General features: G+C 40.0%; 1 protein-coding gene across 1 annotated transcript in view; it reads left to right on the plus strand.

Annotated features, from left to right (window-relative positions):
* LOC131049220 (uncharacterized) overlaps positions 1 to 15,728 on the plus strand; it is a 79,635-nt gene extending 63,907 nt beyond the window's left edge. Inside the window, exons 4-5 of the mRNA XM_057983263.2 lie at positions 14,628 to 14,862; positions 14,953 to 15,728. Coding sequence (XP_057839246.1) covers positions 14,628 to 14,862; positions 14,953 to 15,247 — 530 coding nt within the window. The 3' untranslated portion in view covers positions 15,248 to 15,728. The remainder of the gene's footprint in view (positions 1 to 14,627; positions 14,863 to 14,952) is intronic.
* Positions 15,729 to 16,354: the final 626 nt, after the last annotated feature.

Below are 16,354 nucleotides of genomic sequence, written 5' to 3' on the forward strand. Positions count from 1 at the left end.
GCTAGTGAAGTGGTGAAAATAAGGAGGGTGTGGATTCTATGTATGAGAAATACTTAATGGAGCTGCATTCGTGGATATGATAGAGTTTTTGTGAAGATCTTTTAAAAGTTTTAGTAATTTTTGAGTATAAAAAGGACTGGAGTAAATGCTTCAGCTAATTGAAGTTGGTTCTTCAAGGGGAGTAGGTGCTCTCAGTGAGTTGGTGCTCACTTTTGTATGTTGGGTTGGTGCCCATTTTGTTAATGAAAGCGATTGTGTATAGTGGTTTTTTACCCAAAAGGGTTTTCCATGCAAAACCCGGTTTTGGCATCTTGATGTTTGCTCTCTCTATGTTTAATGAGGTTTCATGTTTTTAAAAGTTTAAAATACTAATTCACCCCCCACCCCCCCTCTCAATATTTTTTGTGTGCTCTTTAAATACTTACTATGATAATTTGAGGGGGACGGTCTTGGAAATTATTAGTCTTCATTTTGTGGTTTCTATTACATAACCCACCCTAGGAGGAGATGTGTTAACATAGGCATCTCTCTCATGATGATGTCCTTGGTGGGAAAGGCGAGGATGAGGACAAGGACTTGTAGGATTTAAAAAATTTCTTGACTCATCTCTTCTTTGAATCATTTTTTCAAATTTTGAATGCTTAGGGGTAGGTTAGTTCATCTACAAAAGGAACAGTTGGTTGCATCTATATTCATTGCTATTTTTTGTGCTTTTATTTGCACCATTTATTGCCAATTACATCAAGTTTTGAGTTAAGGTTTTGTTATCTTGAAAACTCATTTTCAGTTGTTATGTGCTCAGGGGTGTAGTACTGTCTTGAAGATGCAAGATTTGTTCACAAAGTTATTTCAAATTTTCAATAGGTGGTTCCCATGGTTTGTAATGATTTTTCAAAGATTGCGTAGGAAGGTCTCAGCATAGACCTTTATTCACAAGTATTGCAGTAGATTGTTAGTGGCTTTTGAGGATTTTCAGAGTTACATCCTAATTTGATGTTCTTTTTCAGCTTGTTTAGAGCTGTAATCATATGTTTTTACTTTGCAATGGTTGTAATTATCACAAGAGTGGCCTTAGAATGCTAATTTTGAACAGTGTTCAAGTAAGGCATTAGATTCAAGTCACCAAGATTGCTTGGTGTGGTTATCAATGGATTATTAGTGTTTCAAGTTCCTTAAAATGATTTGACATATTTTAGAGCAAAGAGTTTCAATCCATCACTAATAAGATCTGTTTGTTAGGCTTGCTATTTTTGGTGGTTGCTTTTAGTAGGGGGTCTATTTTTGCATTGATATTAGAGATCTTATTTTTAGCTCACTTTTATTTCAAATTTGTTTAGAATAGTTTTATGCTTTTGAGTTATTTCTTTCTTGGTTTATCCATATAGCTTTGTTGCCGGGAATAATCATTATGTTATGTTGTTATATTATGTTTATGTTGTCGTCGGTAATAATGAGTTACGGTGGTCAGTTAGTTAGCCGACAGGTAGGTAGTTGGAGTCGCGACGGTTGTGTTGCACCCCTTCGGGTATTATATATTGTGTACCTTTTCTTCGAAGTAGGATCATGTTAGCCGTGTCAGATGTAATGTTATAAGCACTTATTGTACATGGACTGTGGAATTAATATAGAGGCTGGTTATTTAATATATTTCCATTATGTTCTGTGCATTTACTTTCTGCATTTAACCGTTTACCCGAGAGGGCAAACATTTGGCGCCGTTGCCTAGATGAACTCGGGAACGGAAGACACGGATGGCGCACAGACACAATGGGCGTACCCGTTGGTGAAGTAAACCCGGAGGCCGACGACGCGCGGACAAATATTTACACAGGAGAAGACACGGCAACGCGAGAATTTTCAATTTTGCTCCAGGTAGCCATTCAGACATACGTTCGACGAGAAGCGGCGGAGGCAGAAATCCCACCAAGTGCCGTGTGGACAGCGCTGGAGGTTAGCCCGGCAGTAAACCGGTTGATGAACCACCTCCCTCGGTTGCTTGCACGGGCATCGCTGGCACAACAGGCCCGCCTGGAGGAGATTGCCCAGGAAGAGCGACGACAACAAATCCTGCAATGCTACGAAGAGAACAGCCGACGGGAAACAGAACAAGATGGCGCCAGGCCAGGAGGAAATTGAACCTTGTAATAATCCCGACACACTGCTGATATAAATTGTGGCCGAAAGGCAAAATAAAAATAAAAATAATAAAGTTTTTTTGTGTACATGGCGTGTGTTTGTTGTGTATGGAAGTGACTTATGCCCAATAGACTAAATAAGGACAAAAATAAAAAGATACAGAGTGACGAATGGGAAGTGGCACAAACTGCGTTGAATCTTAGACAATAGATAGAACGAAGGCGTAGGCTAAGGCAGCTTGTCGAGGGACGACCAGCTGAGGGGTTGCCCGAAGGGAACCCAGGAGGTGTCACGGAGGTTGCGGAGGCAAAGACAGACGGAGAGAACTACACTGTCTACACTGTTGTAGGGCTGCCAGAAGGAGTCACGGAGGGTGCCGAAGGAGAACTCTACAGTTCGCCAGAATACCACCGTAGGGTAAGAAGCCGCAAAGAGTTGGTGGAACAAACAAGGCAAAGTCTAAACCTGATTGACGCTACCAGAGACTTGCTAAAGAATTTGTCCATTTCAGAGGACAACCGGAGGGAGACAACGGAAGGTGACGGTACGATCGAAGGTGCCGAGGGAGCACAAGGGTACTGTACGGGAGGCAATTTGTTTGGTTCGGTGTCAGCAACTTTTTCCGGAGGACCCACGAGTGGAGGTTCAGTTGCAGGAGGCGGAGGATCGCCAGGTACAAGCACACAAGGAATTAGAGGAGCGAGACCCAGCGGTGGGATGGCTAGTAAACAAAAATTGCCAAAGTTCACAGGGGAGGGCAAGGAAGACCCCTTACGGCACTGCCGTACATGTGAAACCATTTGGTCCGCCAACGGAGTAACAGACCAGGATGACTGGGTATAGCAGTTCCCAGCCACGTTACGAGGAGTTGCTATAGATTGGTACTCCGATGTGGACAAGCAAAAAGTGGCCACGTGGGCCAATCTAAAGAAGGAATTCACGGGGGAGTTTCGGTTGCTCCGTGATGACAATGAAATTGTAACGGAGATATACAGTACCAAACAAGGTACCAGGGAGACGGTACGGGCATACAGTCGGAGGCTGAAAGAACTCTTGGGTAAAATGGAAAGCCAACCCGCAGATGGATTGAAGAAACGATGGTTCGTTGAAGGGTTGAAATCCTCCCTACGGAGGAAGATGAAAATTGTACCCCTGACGTCATATGACGACGCTTATAATAGGGCGATGGACCTGGAGGCGAACACAAAACATCAAAGAAGAAGAAAAGTAATAAATCTTCATCCGAGGATGATGACTCTTCACAGGAAAGAAGCAGCGATGACGAGGCTGGCAAACGGGTGCAAGCGCTCCAGAAAGACATGGAGCGAATGAGAAAAGAATTCAAAATAATGAGAAGCACTAGTCGGAACGAAGGGGACATATGGTGCACTGAGTGCAAAGAGGAAGGGCACACAAAGGGTACTTGCCAAAAGAAGGCATTCTGCGAGATTTGCCAAGTGATGGGACACTCCACCAAGGAGTGCCCATACAACATGAAAACCCGAAGTACGCAAATGAACCAGGTGCTGTTCACGGAGCAGGCCACAACATCCGCACCAACGGGTACCGGCCAACATACTAACACAACGGCATCATCTGGAGGATACCGGGACAACAGACGCGGCGACGGAAGGAATAGCAACAATAACAATAACGGAAGCCGTATCCAGTATGACGCCAAGGGCCGGCCAATTATCCAATGTAGGGCCCGTGATTGCACGAAGGAAGCCACCCCTCAGCACCTCTGTCGTTGGTGTGGGCCAGGCGACCATGAGGACGCAAATTGCCCGCAGGCAGGGGTTAATCTCCTCAACATTGAGCGGGCTAAGAAGACTGGTGAGAAAGAAGTACTGGCGATCACCCACGCCCAGACGAAAAAAGCCACTTATCCCGACCCCCGTACGGAGGAGAGATTACGGGAGGCAAAGGCCAATATTGAACGTGAGATGACGACCGAATGACAGGACAACGAGGTGGCGAGTACATCATCCCGTACGGAAGCGGAAAATAACATCATTGGGCAAATCTTGCAGATAGAGGTGCCGATAAAGGTAAAAGACCTTCTAGACTCTATGCCACAATTGAGGACTGCCATCCTCATCAATGTGCAAAGCACCGCATTATCGAGTACACCACAGGTAGGAGTTCCCGCCACCGCATCGTCGAGTGCACCACAGGTAGGGGTTCCCGCCACCGCATCGTCGAGTGCACCACAGGTAGGGGTTCCCACCACCGCTTCGAAGAGTACACCACAGGTGGAGGTTTCCGTCAGCCCTTCGACTGACCCGATGTTACTAGCCTTGAGCAGTGGTAGACACCCAACTGTGGTAGAAATGGGTATCCGTGGGACCATTCTGAAGGACACCATTGTGGACGGGGGATCTGGGGTGAATGTACTACCAGAAGAAACATGGAAGCGGTTGGGGAAGCCCACCCTATGGCCACCCACATTCAACCTGGTGGGAGCGGACCAACACGGAATTAAGCCACTCGGCCTGTTGATGGCCCAGCAAGTGACAATTGGTACACAACCATTCTTGTTAGATTTCGTGGTTATTCCCTCGAAGAAGAAAGGCTATGACGCCATCCTGGGGAGAGTGTGGTTGATCAACGCGAGGGTAAACCACAACTGGAAGAAAAATACACTTTCCATGGAGAAGGGAGGGCGGAAATATACCATTGACCTACACACCCAAGATGTCGGCGAAGAGCTCGCCTCTTCCGACTCGGACTCAGAGGACTCTAATAAAGGGGAAGGGGGTCCCGATGAAAGCAAGGGCAAGAACGCGATGGAGCCGAACAGTGAAGGGGTGCTCGAATTGGAGGGATGTTCTGAAGATGAGGTATGCTCACTTAACGGGCTCTTCCACTGGCAAATGGAGGATTACGAAATGTTCCAAAGCTACAGGCTCGAAGTAGAGGAACCAGAGCAACCAACAGAGGTGTACCTGCCGGAATATAGAGAATATTGGAAGGGAGACGCCCCAAACCCTGGCGACGTAAATAATCCGAAGATTGTCGGCAACGATTGGAACCCTGTGTGGAAGGCCGCAGCCTTCAAAATCTTTATTATCCTTCTTCTTCTTATGTACAGGAAGGAGACTGTCGTCGCTGTAGAAATTGTGGTTCCAGGTCTTCGGATGGCTATTGAAAATAGATTGGCCACCAACGGGCCCAAATTGAAACCCTACCACGCGAAGCGTGCAGGGGACCCGAGAGGCCGGATGGACACCCGAGAGCCCGAAGGGGGACCCGAGAGGATGGAAGGGGACCCGAGAGGCCGGATAGGCGACTCGCCAGGGACAGGACCAAAACGGGAGACTCTCGGGCGAGGCAAACCGAGAAGGATGAAGGGCGATCCCAGAGATAGGGGACCTGAGCCGAAGACTCTCTGGACAACTAAATTAAGAAATCGAAAAAAATTAAAAATTAAAATAAAGAGAGTACCATATGACCGTATGGATCCGTACGGCTGAAAAAGTTATAAAGAAAAAAAAAAGAGAGAAAAGAAAAGAAAGCGCCACGGTGGGACCACCGGCGGTGGCGACATCGATGGTGACCACTGTACGGTGGACCACCGACGGTGATCACCGTGCGGTGGGCCATCGGCGGTGGTGACCACCGTGCGGTGGTGACACCGACGGCGACCACCGTGCGGTGGTGACACCGACGGTGACCACCGTGCGGTGGTAACATCGACGGTGGGACCACCGTATGGTGGACACCACCGACGGTGGTAACCATCGTCGTGCGGAAAGGCCAAAAACACACGCAAAGATTAAGACGCACAACCACGCAGTCGCTCTGTAGTCAGTGGTCCGTCGTACGGTGGAGGGGTGTTGACGACACGGGAAGGTGGCCGCACGATCGGAGGTGCCAGTGTGTTGTTGACCGTATAGGGAGGTTGTATGGCCGGGGTGCCATCGGTGACATTACAGTGCCAAAAAAAAAACAAAAAACGATGACGACCAGATTTAAAATGATTTGCTGGAGTTTGAAGCCAGGACACTGGAAATTCAGAGTGGAAAAGAAGGGTTTTTGGCATCTTAAAATATCACTGATATGCTGTGCGCCATGGACCCCGTGAGGGGCGCTGCCCCTCGACCCCGCTGGGGGCGTTGCCCCCAGACCCCCAGTTTATTTTTGAGCTACAGAATACCATGGGAAGTGTTGTGGTTGTTCGTACTATGAGAAAGAAGCCTGCAGCTAAGCATTGGCGGGGAAGCCATAAGCCGTAGAGGGAGACGGATTTGGAGGTTGGGAACAAACAGAGTTTGAGGGAAGGCATTGCAGGTCCGCGCAGTTGTATGACACCAGGGAGTTATTCAGTTCATTTTTTAGCCTTTGGGGAGTGTGATGGAGGATTTGAGGTGTCTCCTAGCATTTGTGCCAGCGGATTGTGGCCACCTCCAGGCATGACTGGTACGCTTTGAGGAACTCGGAGTATGTCTCGGCTGGACGTGAGGTTGCCTTGGTGGATGCACAGAGGGCTTGGGAGGAGCTGACCACCAGGTTGGAGGCAATAGTCGCGTGAGACTTAGTTTAGCGTACCCAGGAGTTGGATGCCGAGAGAGCAGCACGGGTGGCTATCGAGGACAAATTGGCTAGGGAGACAGTATCATTTGAGTAGCAGTTGGTGGAAGCTGAGACTGAAAAAACGTGTTTTGCAGCCAAGTTTGGGTTAGGCACAGGAGGACTGTGATGGCAAAGGAAGCAATATTGGTGAAATCCGCACTTGAGCATCGGATGGTAGCAGAAAAGGGTTTTCAGGCGAGGACGCAGCAAGTGTATAAGATCCGGGCCCGACTGGCGTCAGTAGTTCCTGCCGTTCATCTCTATTTTGTATTAAATCGTCGGAGTCGACTTCTTTTCTTGGGGGGGATGATGTTGCCGGGAATAATCATTATGTTATGTTGTTATATTATGTTTATGTTGTCGTCGGTAATAATGAGTTACGGCGGTCAGTTAGTTAGCCGACAGGTAGGTAGTTGGAGTCGCGACGGTTGTGTCGCACCCCTTCGGGTATTATATATTGTGTACCTTTTCTTCGAAGTAGGATCATGTTAGTCGTGTCAGATGTAATGTTATAAGCACTTATTGTACATGGACTGTGGAATTAATATAGAGGCTGGTTATTTAATATATTTCCATTATGTTCTGTGCATTTACTTTCTGCATTTAACCGTTTACCCGAGAGGGCAAACAAGCTTTAGGCATATTTCTTTAAAAAAATTGATTTTTGGGAGGAATTTATTATTATCTTATATCCCAAAACTTCAGTTTCATAACCTTATATATAAATGCTTGGAGCAAATATTTCTCAATGATAGTTGAAGCTCTCCTTATATTGTTGAGATTAGTGTTTAAAAACTTGAGTGCTCATGAGCTAGATTTGGCTGTAACTCACCCAAAAACTCGTTGCTGGGTTTGATGAAAACTTGGAGTGATTTTTTCTCTAACAATCATTAAAAATGCACATTTTTCCCTATTAAAACTGTTAAAAGTCATTGAAATCCATAGAAACCCTTTTTGGGCAAATATTAAGAAGTTTTAATTGATTCCAAGCATCTTCGAGATGTAGTTGAGGAACTACAACAACTTAGGGCACAATGGTGTGCTATCTGGATTGTGTCAAGTGAAAACACCTCATTGCCTACGACTCCTTCATCAACTATACAAATTTATGTCTACAAAATTATGTGGATTATTCAATCAATGCACCAAAAGGAAAATGTATATATTTCAATTGCATTGTGATGAGAGTTTTTGATTTTATTAATTTAAATCAAACTATATTCTTGTTATGTTTATATTTTTTTGAATTGAATTATTTTTTATTATATCGTATTGAATTTAAACTAAATTATATTCCTATCATGTTTTATAGTTTTTTAAAAATTTAGTTGAAATATATTCTATTTTTGAACAATACCAGAATATTTTTTAAATCTAGTGAGCATTCAATTAAATAATATTCTTATCATCAGTGTTCCACGGAAACGTGTTTTCCCCCCCAGGTCTCGCGTCCCCCCATCTCGCGTCCCCCCGTCCCGCGTCTCCCCGTCCCCGCGTCCCCGCGTCTCCCTGTCCCCAACGGCCGTGGAACACTATGTTTAATATTATTTTAATTTGAATTGTATTCTATTTTAAAAGAATATTGGAATATCATTTAAATGTAGTGAGTGTTAAATCAAACAATACTCTTAATATCTTATCATGGTTTTTTTTTTGAGTTCAATTATATATATATAGTATTTGAATTTCATTTCGTTGTAATGAGTATTAAGTAGATTATTTATGGTCATGAGAAATGGAACCTTCTAAATAACTGGTTATAAAATATGGTTAAATGAAAACTAACTAAAAAAATATACTGTAAAATTTTGATAAATCATCAAATAATTCCATACACAATGAAAATATCGCTTATAATGAAAATTAATAAGTCAAGGTGCTCTAGTAAATGGGTCACAATGCACAAAACTTATTTTTTGGTCTATGCCATGCATAATGTTGGATATTTTGTTGTTGAAGTCAAAAGATGAAATTTAAGGTTGTCCATTTTTGGAGGATTACTCAAAGTAATAGCAAACTATGTTTGGCTTTCTGAAAAGAATTGTATTGAGATGCTTATCAAGCTGCTGATTATTCATTAGATCTCCATCAATTGCTTGGTTGCTTGGTTGCTACTTGGGTGTCAGCTTGAGCTGGCTGCTTGTCCACTTCACCTTCCAGCTTGTCTACTTCAATGTGACACATCATCCATAAAATTTTCAAATCTGTGGTCTCTGTTCGTGGTGCTTAATGGTTATCAAATGCACTTATTTTATTTTGGGATGATTTCAATCATGCGGTGGTTATCAATAGGAGTCGTTATGGCTTATATTTGAGTTGTGCCTAGCCCTTAAATAGGGAAGTGCTAATTAATTCTACACGCAAGGGTATTGTAACAATTTTTGAAGTGGCATAGCCCTTTTGAGCCTGAAAAAGAAATGATTATTTTGGCATTCTTTGTTGAATAAGAAACTGACTGAGTTGAGTCATGGAGTATGGGGACATGCTAGGCCATTGCTGTATGCAATAGGTATCCTTGTTTATTGCTTCCGAGCAGAGTTGGTAACTAATACCTTTGTCTGACTTACAACTTTTACTTAGCAATGTTGGTAAAAAGTTAATGAATATAGCAATCAACCGGTAATACGACTGCATATACACATAAATACCTTTCGCGAGTAGCAGCGTGCGTGGATATTGAATGATTGCTGTGCAGCATATTTTGTAATGTTAATTAACAAAGGTAAGCTTTTACGTCGGAGATAGCGCGATTAGAACAAGCATATAACATTGACTATTTTGTGGAACATAGTGGTGATATAAAAAGGTTTTGCGGGTAATAGATTATATGTCAGGAGTAAAAAGGGGATTGTGCTGTAGCGTTTTTAAAGAACTTTCTGTCGACTGCGACTGTTTTAAATACATTCAAGTTTCAAGCATTATTTTTTATATTGTGGTTAATATATTTGGGTCATGTGGAGATAAAAATAGTGCATATAAGATAATGTTATTAGCTGCCTTGAGTCTGGATGTACAGGTCGTGTGTTTAGGACTACTGTTTTAAAAAGGAACACAATGCCTTGGATATTGTGTGCGGAGGTTCTAAGTCATAACATAGGAGTGCAAAATACATTGCCTATAGCATTAAAAGGACCGAGAGGTAAAGGAGCAGATTAAAAAGATTATAAACACGATGTTGATGACAGGTTGTAGAGGAGAGTTCTATGAATTGAAGAAGAGAAACATAAAAAATCAGAGATTTGAGGTTGGTGCCTCATTTTGATGGAGTAGGTGCTCCATCATTGTAGTGTGTGCTTTGAGGAGAGTTGGTGCTCACTTGTGTAATCTGGGTTGGTGCCCAATTTTTGTTAATGAAAGCTATTGTATGTCGTGGTTTTTTACCCAAAAGGGTTTTCCATGTGAAATTCTGTGTTTGCATCTTGATGGTTGTTCTCTCCATGTTTTATATGGTTTCTTGTTTTTAAAAAGGATTTAAACTACTGACTCACCACCCTCCCCCCCTTAGTATTTTGTGTTCTTTTCATTAAACTCAAATTTTGATTTATATATGATGGAAATCAATTTATGTTCTACAAATTCAATATATGTATGTGTGTTTTTGAAGAATCTTTTAAAAAATTACGTATTTTTAAATTATTGATATGTTTGCTGAGTTATTACCAAGCTTTTCCCAGAGTTTTTACCAGATTTTTGGGCATGTCGAGTTATTGCTGAGTCTGATTTTTCCAAATGTGGCTGAGATTATTGTTCAAGTGAACGAATCTTATATTTATGTGTTATGATTATTTGTTAGACTTAGTATGGGGATCAGGTTCAAATACGTTGTTATCATTTATTTCCCCTTAGGTATGGGTATATATATATATATATATATATATATATATATATATAGCCAATAAATGAATTATTTCAATACCTCATAATTTGCAAAAAAAGAAATACTCATAAATTTACAAATGATGATTTAGTGACTTATCAAATGTAAATACAAAATGAAAATTAAAATCAATATTCAATAATTTTCACATTGTTTTTCATTGAGAGCATCAAAGTTAACATTTAGTTCAATTTCATTTGAATCATAATCAACTCCAATGCCACTCCCATAGCTATATAATATGTAGAAGTTACCTCATCTATAGGGACTTCGACAAGTTATGCAATTGTAGCGCTTAGGTCAGCACACTCAAGAGCTAGATCTCAATTCCTAGTCACCCCCTTAATTGTAATTAGATCTCTTATGTGATATAATACACGAGTGAAGTGCACACAGATCAAATCCTCAGCTCTTTTTGCACCTAATTGTTTGTGCTTAACTGAGTGGATAAAGATTATGCACTTCAATTCCACTCAGCTTAAGAACTGAATTTGCATGCAACATTTACAATTACAAAACATAAATTATAATATCCAGCAGCAACAGTGATTTAGAAAGTTAAAAAATAAAAAAGATGCACACTTGACAAAATTTTTATTACAAGAGGCTACAAGTAAATAAAGCCTTGGCCATCATGTTCCACCATTCAGGAGTGTCGTTCTTGTACTTGTCTTGAAGTGCACAAACATCATGATTCTTTGAAAATGTGAAGTGGCCAAATTCATTGAAGAGAACACTTTATACATCTACGTTGGGGATATTTTGAGTGTAGTCTTGTACCTAGCAGCAACCTTTTCATTTCTATATGGTGCCACCCTCCTAGGTAGAGAAAGTATCATTGAACTTTAATATTTTAGAGACAAAGCTAATGCTAGGAGATGCAAGGGTGTGGTCATCTTGTTCCAACAGTCAAAGTTAATCTTTTGCACCCTTTTGAAAAGTGTTTCCATGTGGTCATGCTCCTTGGCTTCTGTTATGGTTCTTATTTTGTCAGCTATGGAGTCCATGCCATCATAAGTTTCACCAAAATATGGGTGATTTGTATCAACATAGTTACTCATACTAATGATGGGCTTAGTAAAACTCTAAATATATTCTACATGAGACCATCACTCATCATCTAGGATCAATGCTTTGACTTCTTAGACTCTCTTTGTATTTGATTGACTCCATATACTCCAAAAAGTGTTGGTGAACATAGTGCTCAATGCCTCTTGCATCTTCACAAACTTTCTCAAGATGATTATGTGATGCAAATTGAGTCTCAATAACCCAATATGATGTAAAAAAATGAACCAATTAAAATATTAAAAAGTAGATGACATAAAAAATTAAAAAAAATAGAAAATATACTAAAACATAAAAATACCTTCGACAACTCCAAGTTGGAAATGGTCCTGAAGTTGGCTTGTGATGTATGATGATTTGTCACAAACATTTGAATCTCCTCGACCTCCATGTAGATTTCTTTGACCCACTTGAACTTTGTACCAATCTTTTGCAATGTCGAGTATTTGGATAACACATGGTGTTTAAACCCATATGCATCTTCAACTATTGAACTAGCTTCCTTAATGTTTTTAGTATTGTTTGTTATGACATGGACAACATCTTTGGAGCCCAACCATCCCAATGGATCATATGATGGTTACAATAAAAGTTACATTCTTAGTTTGCTCCTCACAATTTACTATCTTAAAAAACATTGCCCCTTTAGAGGACACTGCAATGACATTGATTAGTGGTCTATTTTTGTAATTTTTCCATCCATCAAGAATGGATGCTCTTATTTAAATGGCAATATATCCTTTATTGCTCTCAATAAGTGCATTGGCAATCGCCTTCTTGTTGGCCAATAAGGTGGTGCACACTTTTTCATATCTAGGACAAATGCAATCAACAAGTGCATTGGCAATTGTTGTCACCATATTTTGACAATATGGTGATTCAACAAGCTTGAAAGGAAGCTTGTTGTCATAAATGCAATGAGCAATCATCTGCAACCTCAACTTTCACGAGAAAGGGGTTATTCTCTTCACTAGAAGATGGTGGCATAAAAGGATGTGGGCCAGCCAATTGTTTTAAGCCAGTAAAAGTTTCTATGATCATTTCTTGGAAAGAGGATGTACTCTTTCCTTTGATCTACCACTTATCATGTTGGCATTTTCCTATACTTTCATGTATCCTATTATTTGTTGCTTTGGAAATCTTTTTTTCATGCAGTATTTTTATTCTCAAGACAGTATTTACACTTGAGTTTTCACTCAACCATGTGAGCTTTTATACTCATCTGCACGTGGCTGCAATGCCAATGATAACCTCCCTACTAGGAAGTTGTTCTAGCATTGTTGTATGTTTACAAAGATATGACGCTGTATCAAATTTAAATGAGCTTTCTACATGTGGGGCAATTTAACTAGAACTTGTATGAACATATCAAAACAAAAAGATATTGTAAATTTACAACCCTACAACTTAAGAAAAATGACATCATAAGCCTTATATTATGTATAAAAGGTTCAAAAAAATCCAAAATTTAAAAAAAAAAATTAAATATTTTTGAATTCTTGAAAACTTGAAAGAAATTACAAGATTCATGCACCTTTGATAAATAGATCTTAGTTCGTAGTTTTTTCTTTTGTGGTGGTGTAAGTTTTTTTCTCCCATAACCTCCACCTTTGATTCTCAAAAAATGTAGCAACCTTCAAAAAACAATAATGGCAGCTTGCAAGAAAAAATGCTGTTTTGCTTTTAATCATGTTTATGAAATGAGGCAAAAGAGGTTAAGAACCCTCACTTTAGGGTAAAATTAGGTATTTAGGATCTTTTTTAGTATAAAAAAAACTTTTTGTTTTAAATTTTTTTTAGATGGGCAGCGTGTGGGTTTGCTTTGGTTCATTTGGAACCCAAGGGACAGCATTGGGCATGTTGGGGAGGACCCACAGGGAACTTGGGGTGCCCAAGGTAAATTCTGGGCAAACCTAGAGCAGTCCCAACCCCAAATTGGACCTATATTGGTATAGAGGGGTTTCCTACCAAATTTTGCAACATAGTTCTACATTAGATTTGAAGGTTTAGATTGAAATTAGCTAGTAAAATAAAGCTTTCTATTGATACTATTTATCTTAGGTTGCAGCTTTATTTGCAACTTGTGGTTTTATCCTTGGAATTGTTTGTTGTTTTTTGAAATCTTTGTGTGCATCCATTTATTAGTTTCTGTTTTTAGCTGATAAGTAGCTGTTGTGGTGTTAGATTCAATTGCTTGATTTAAGTCGTGAAATCCATAAAATCTTGTTTGTGAGAAAGAACTGTTTCAGGTATTTTGCTCTACCTTAGACAAAAAGATAGGGTAGAAGTTTATTTTATTTGTTGCACTATTGCAAAGTCCCAAGAGAAATTATGCATAGTGCCAGTAATATTAATATTGTCTATAGCTTAGGATCTAAGGTTAGTTTGAGCTTCGCCCTATAGTTTGAAGAAAGGTTTTACTTGGCATATTGTTATGGTTTGAATTGTCTTGAAAGATACAAACCAAAAGCTATCAGCTATTCTGCTGATAGCAGCCTTTTACTTCCGTCCGACTAGATGAAGGCATGTTAATATTAAAGATTAAGATACAGTATATGGAGGGTTTCTGAAAGACAGCTTTAAGGCAACATTTAAGAATATATGGTAGCTTATAATAGTATGGTGGAAAGATTTACAAATACTACACTGGCAGCTGCATTTTAGAAATTGGAATAATACTTGAAAGGCAGTAGGAAGAAAACTAATGGTTTGTTTAAGTTTTCCAATCCTAGTATAAGCTGTAGCTAGCCTCAAAACATTTTTCTATTGCCTTTTCGTTATATGAAATGGGCTACTTTTTGTTTTTTGTCCTATGTGGGATTTATATGGTTATCTTAGAGGAAGTTCTGATCATTAAAGAGCTTGAGATAAAACACCAATGAATAGTTAACTTGATGAAATTTTTAAGCCGTTTGTTTGTTTCTTAATGCTATGTTTATATCTTTCTAATCCGCACACTTTCTTGGTGCAGTACGTTGGGTCATTTTTGGCATCCTTTGGGTTCTTCTAGGAAAACGATTTTGGTTTTTTCCCAACATTCTTGCTGAGGAAGCAACATTTTCAGAATTATTCCGATTTTGGCCGCAGCCAAGTAAAGATGAGGAGGCAGCACCAAAATGGACTGCAAGGCTTGCCTTCGCTTGCATCATATTTCTGATCCTGTGGGTCTCTATACGACATGCACCTGATGAGGCTGCACGTGCCAGGTTGCTTTTTTTCCACTTAATTACGTCTCACAACAGTATTCTCACTACTTCAATGGTTGGAATAATAACTGTTTATTTTTCGATATGCAGGTACCAAAAACAGGTTTCCAATATCATTGATGATGTGCTTGAATGGTCTCCAAGACTTGCTTTGTCAGAAAAGACACAAGAGAAACCACCCGTTGTCACTAATACGGTGCAGGAAAATGACACTGTTGCTGATGATAATATATCTGAAACCAATAGAGAACCGGATGCTTCTCAAGAAAAGAAAGTCACCAAAGACCTTGAGAGTCAAGACCAAGAGATTGACCTTGAAGATTTTGTTTCACATGACACATTTGGCAAATCTAATGTGGAAGAAGAGATGATGGAAACAAAATAAGCTTGCTCTATTAAGTTTGTTTTGTTTTCATCTCATTGTTTTGCAATTCTGCTTGAGGTGAGCACCTGCAATAGAAAGAAAGTGATCTGTTTTCAGCTCTACTCAAGAGCAGAGCTCCAGGCAGGCCAGAAATCATTCACTAAAAAATATTGGTAATCATGTAAGAAGACCCGAAGCTCTTAATCAATAGCTTATTTTAAATGAATTATACAAGGTCAAATATCTGATAAATGATTTCTTTTCATCTATACCATCGCAATCTGTTAGATTATTTACTAAGGCAACTATTATGATATGTTTACACTTTCCTTCAACTGTATCATTTTCAATTTCATTAATCCAAATTTATTCAGTACGTGATCAATGTTTAAGACTGCATTGTTGATTATGGATGCTGAGTTAGACCTGTGAGGGGTCAATGTATTTGAAACCATGCTTTCGACAAATACCAAAGGAGCTAAAATTCTCCTGGATTTATGGACCTCTTTCTAGAAATGAATAGAAATAGAGAAAGGACACGTGCATGGTCAAATGTATTGTACTTAGTGCAGTAGCTCAAAACTCTTAATATTAGCATGAACTCGTCTTATTCTGTGCCATATTGACAATGTAATAATGTAAGGTCTGTAACAAACTTACATTTCAGTTGCTTAGCATTTTATAAGTTTATCTAATCAGATAAGTGTGGTTTCTTCTTAAGCTGATAAATGAAGTTTCTAAAATAAAGTGACGCGGATGCTTATTTCTATTAAAATCCTAAATGCAAATGACCTTTGTTATAATGGAATGCACTAAGCAAATGTCAAAGGGAAAATTGTCTTTCTTTTTGGGCCTCTCATACGCTAAAAGCAATTTGCATTTTTGTAATGGTATATAAAGGTCATAATTTTTTCTTGCTTTTAAGGGCTCTTGGTCCTGTCATAATTCCCTAATTTCGTAGCCCTTTTATGATAATAGGTCAGTATCGAAGTACATCTTTAGGGACCATATATATGTGAAATCTAATGTCAGGGATTTTTCACAAATTAATAACATGTACTTGAGGCCTATCTATTGTTTTGTGACTTCTGGTGGTACCCAAGTTTGCGTGAGATGAAGACAAATAAC

The sequence above is a fragment of the Cryptomeria japonica genome, chromosome 11 (assembly GCF_030272615.1).
Source record: "Cryptomeria japonica chromosome 11, Sugi_1.0, whole genome shotgun sequence".
NCBI lineage: Eukaryota > Viridiplantae > Streptophyta > Pinopsida > Cupressales > Cupressaceae > Cryptomeria > Cryptomeria japonica.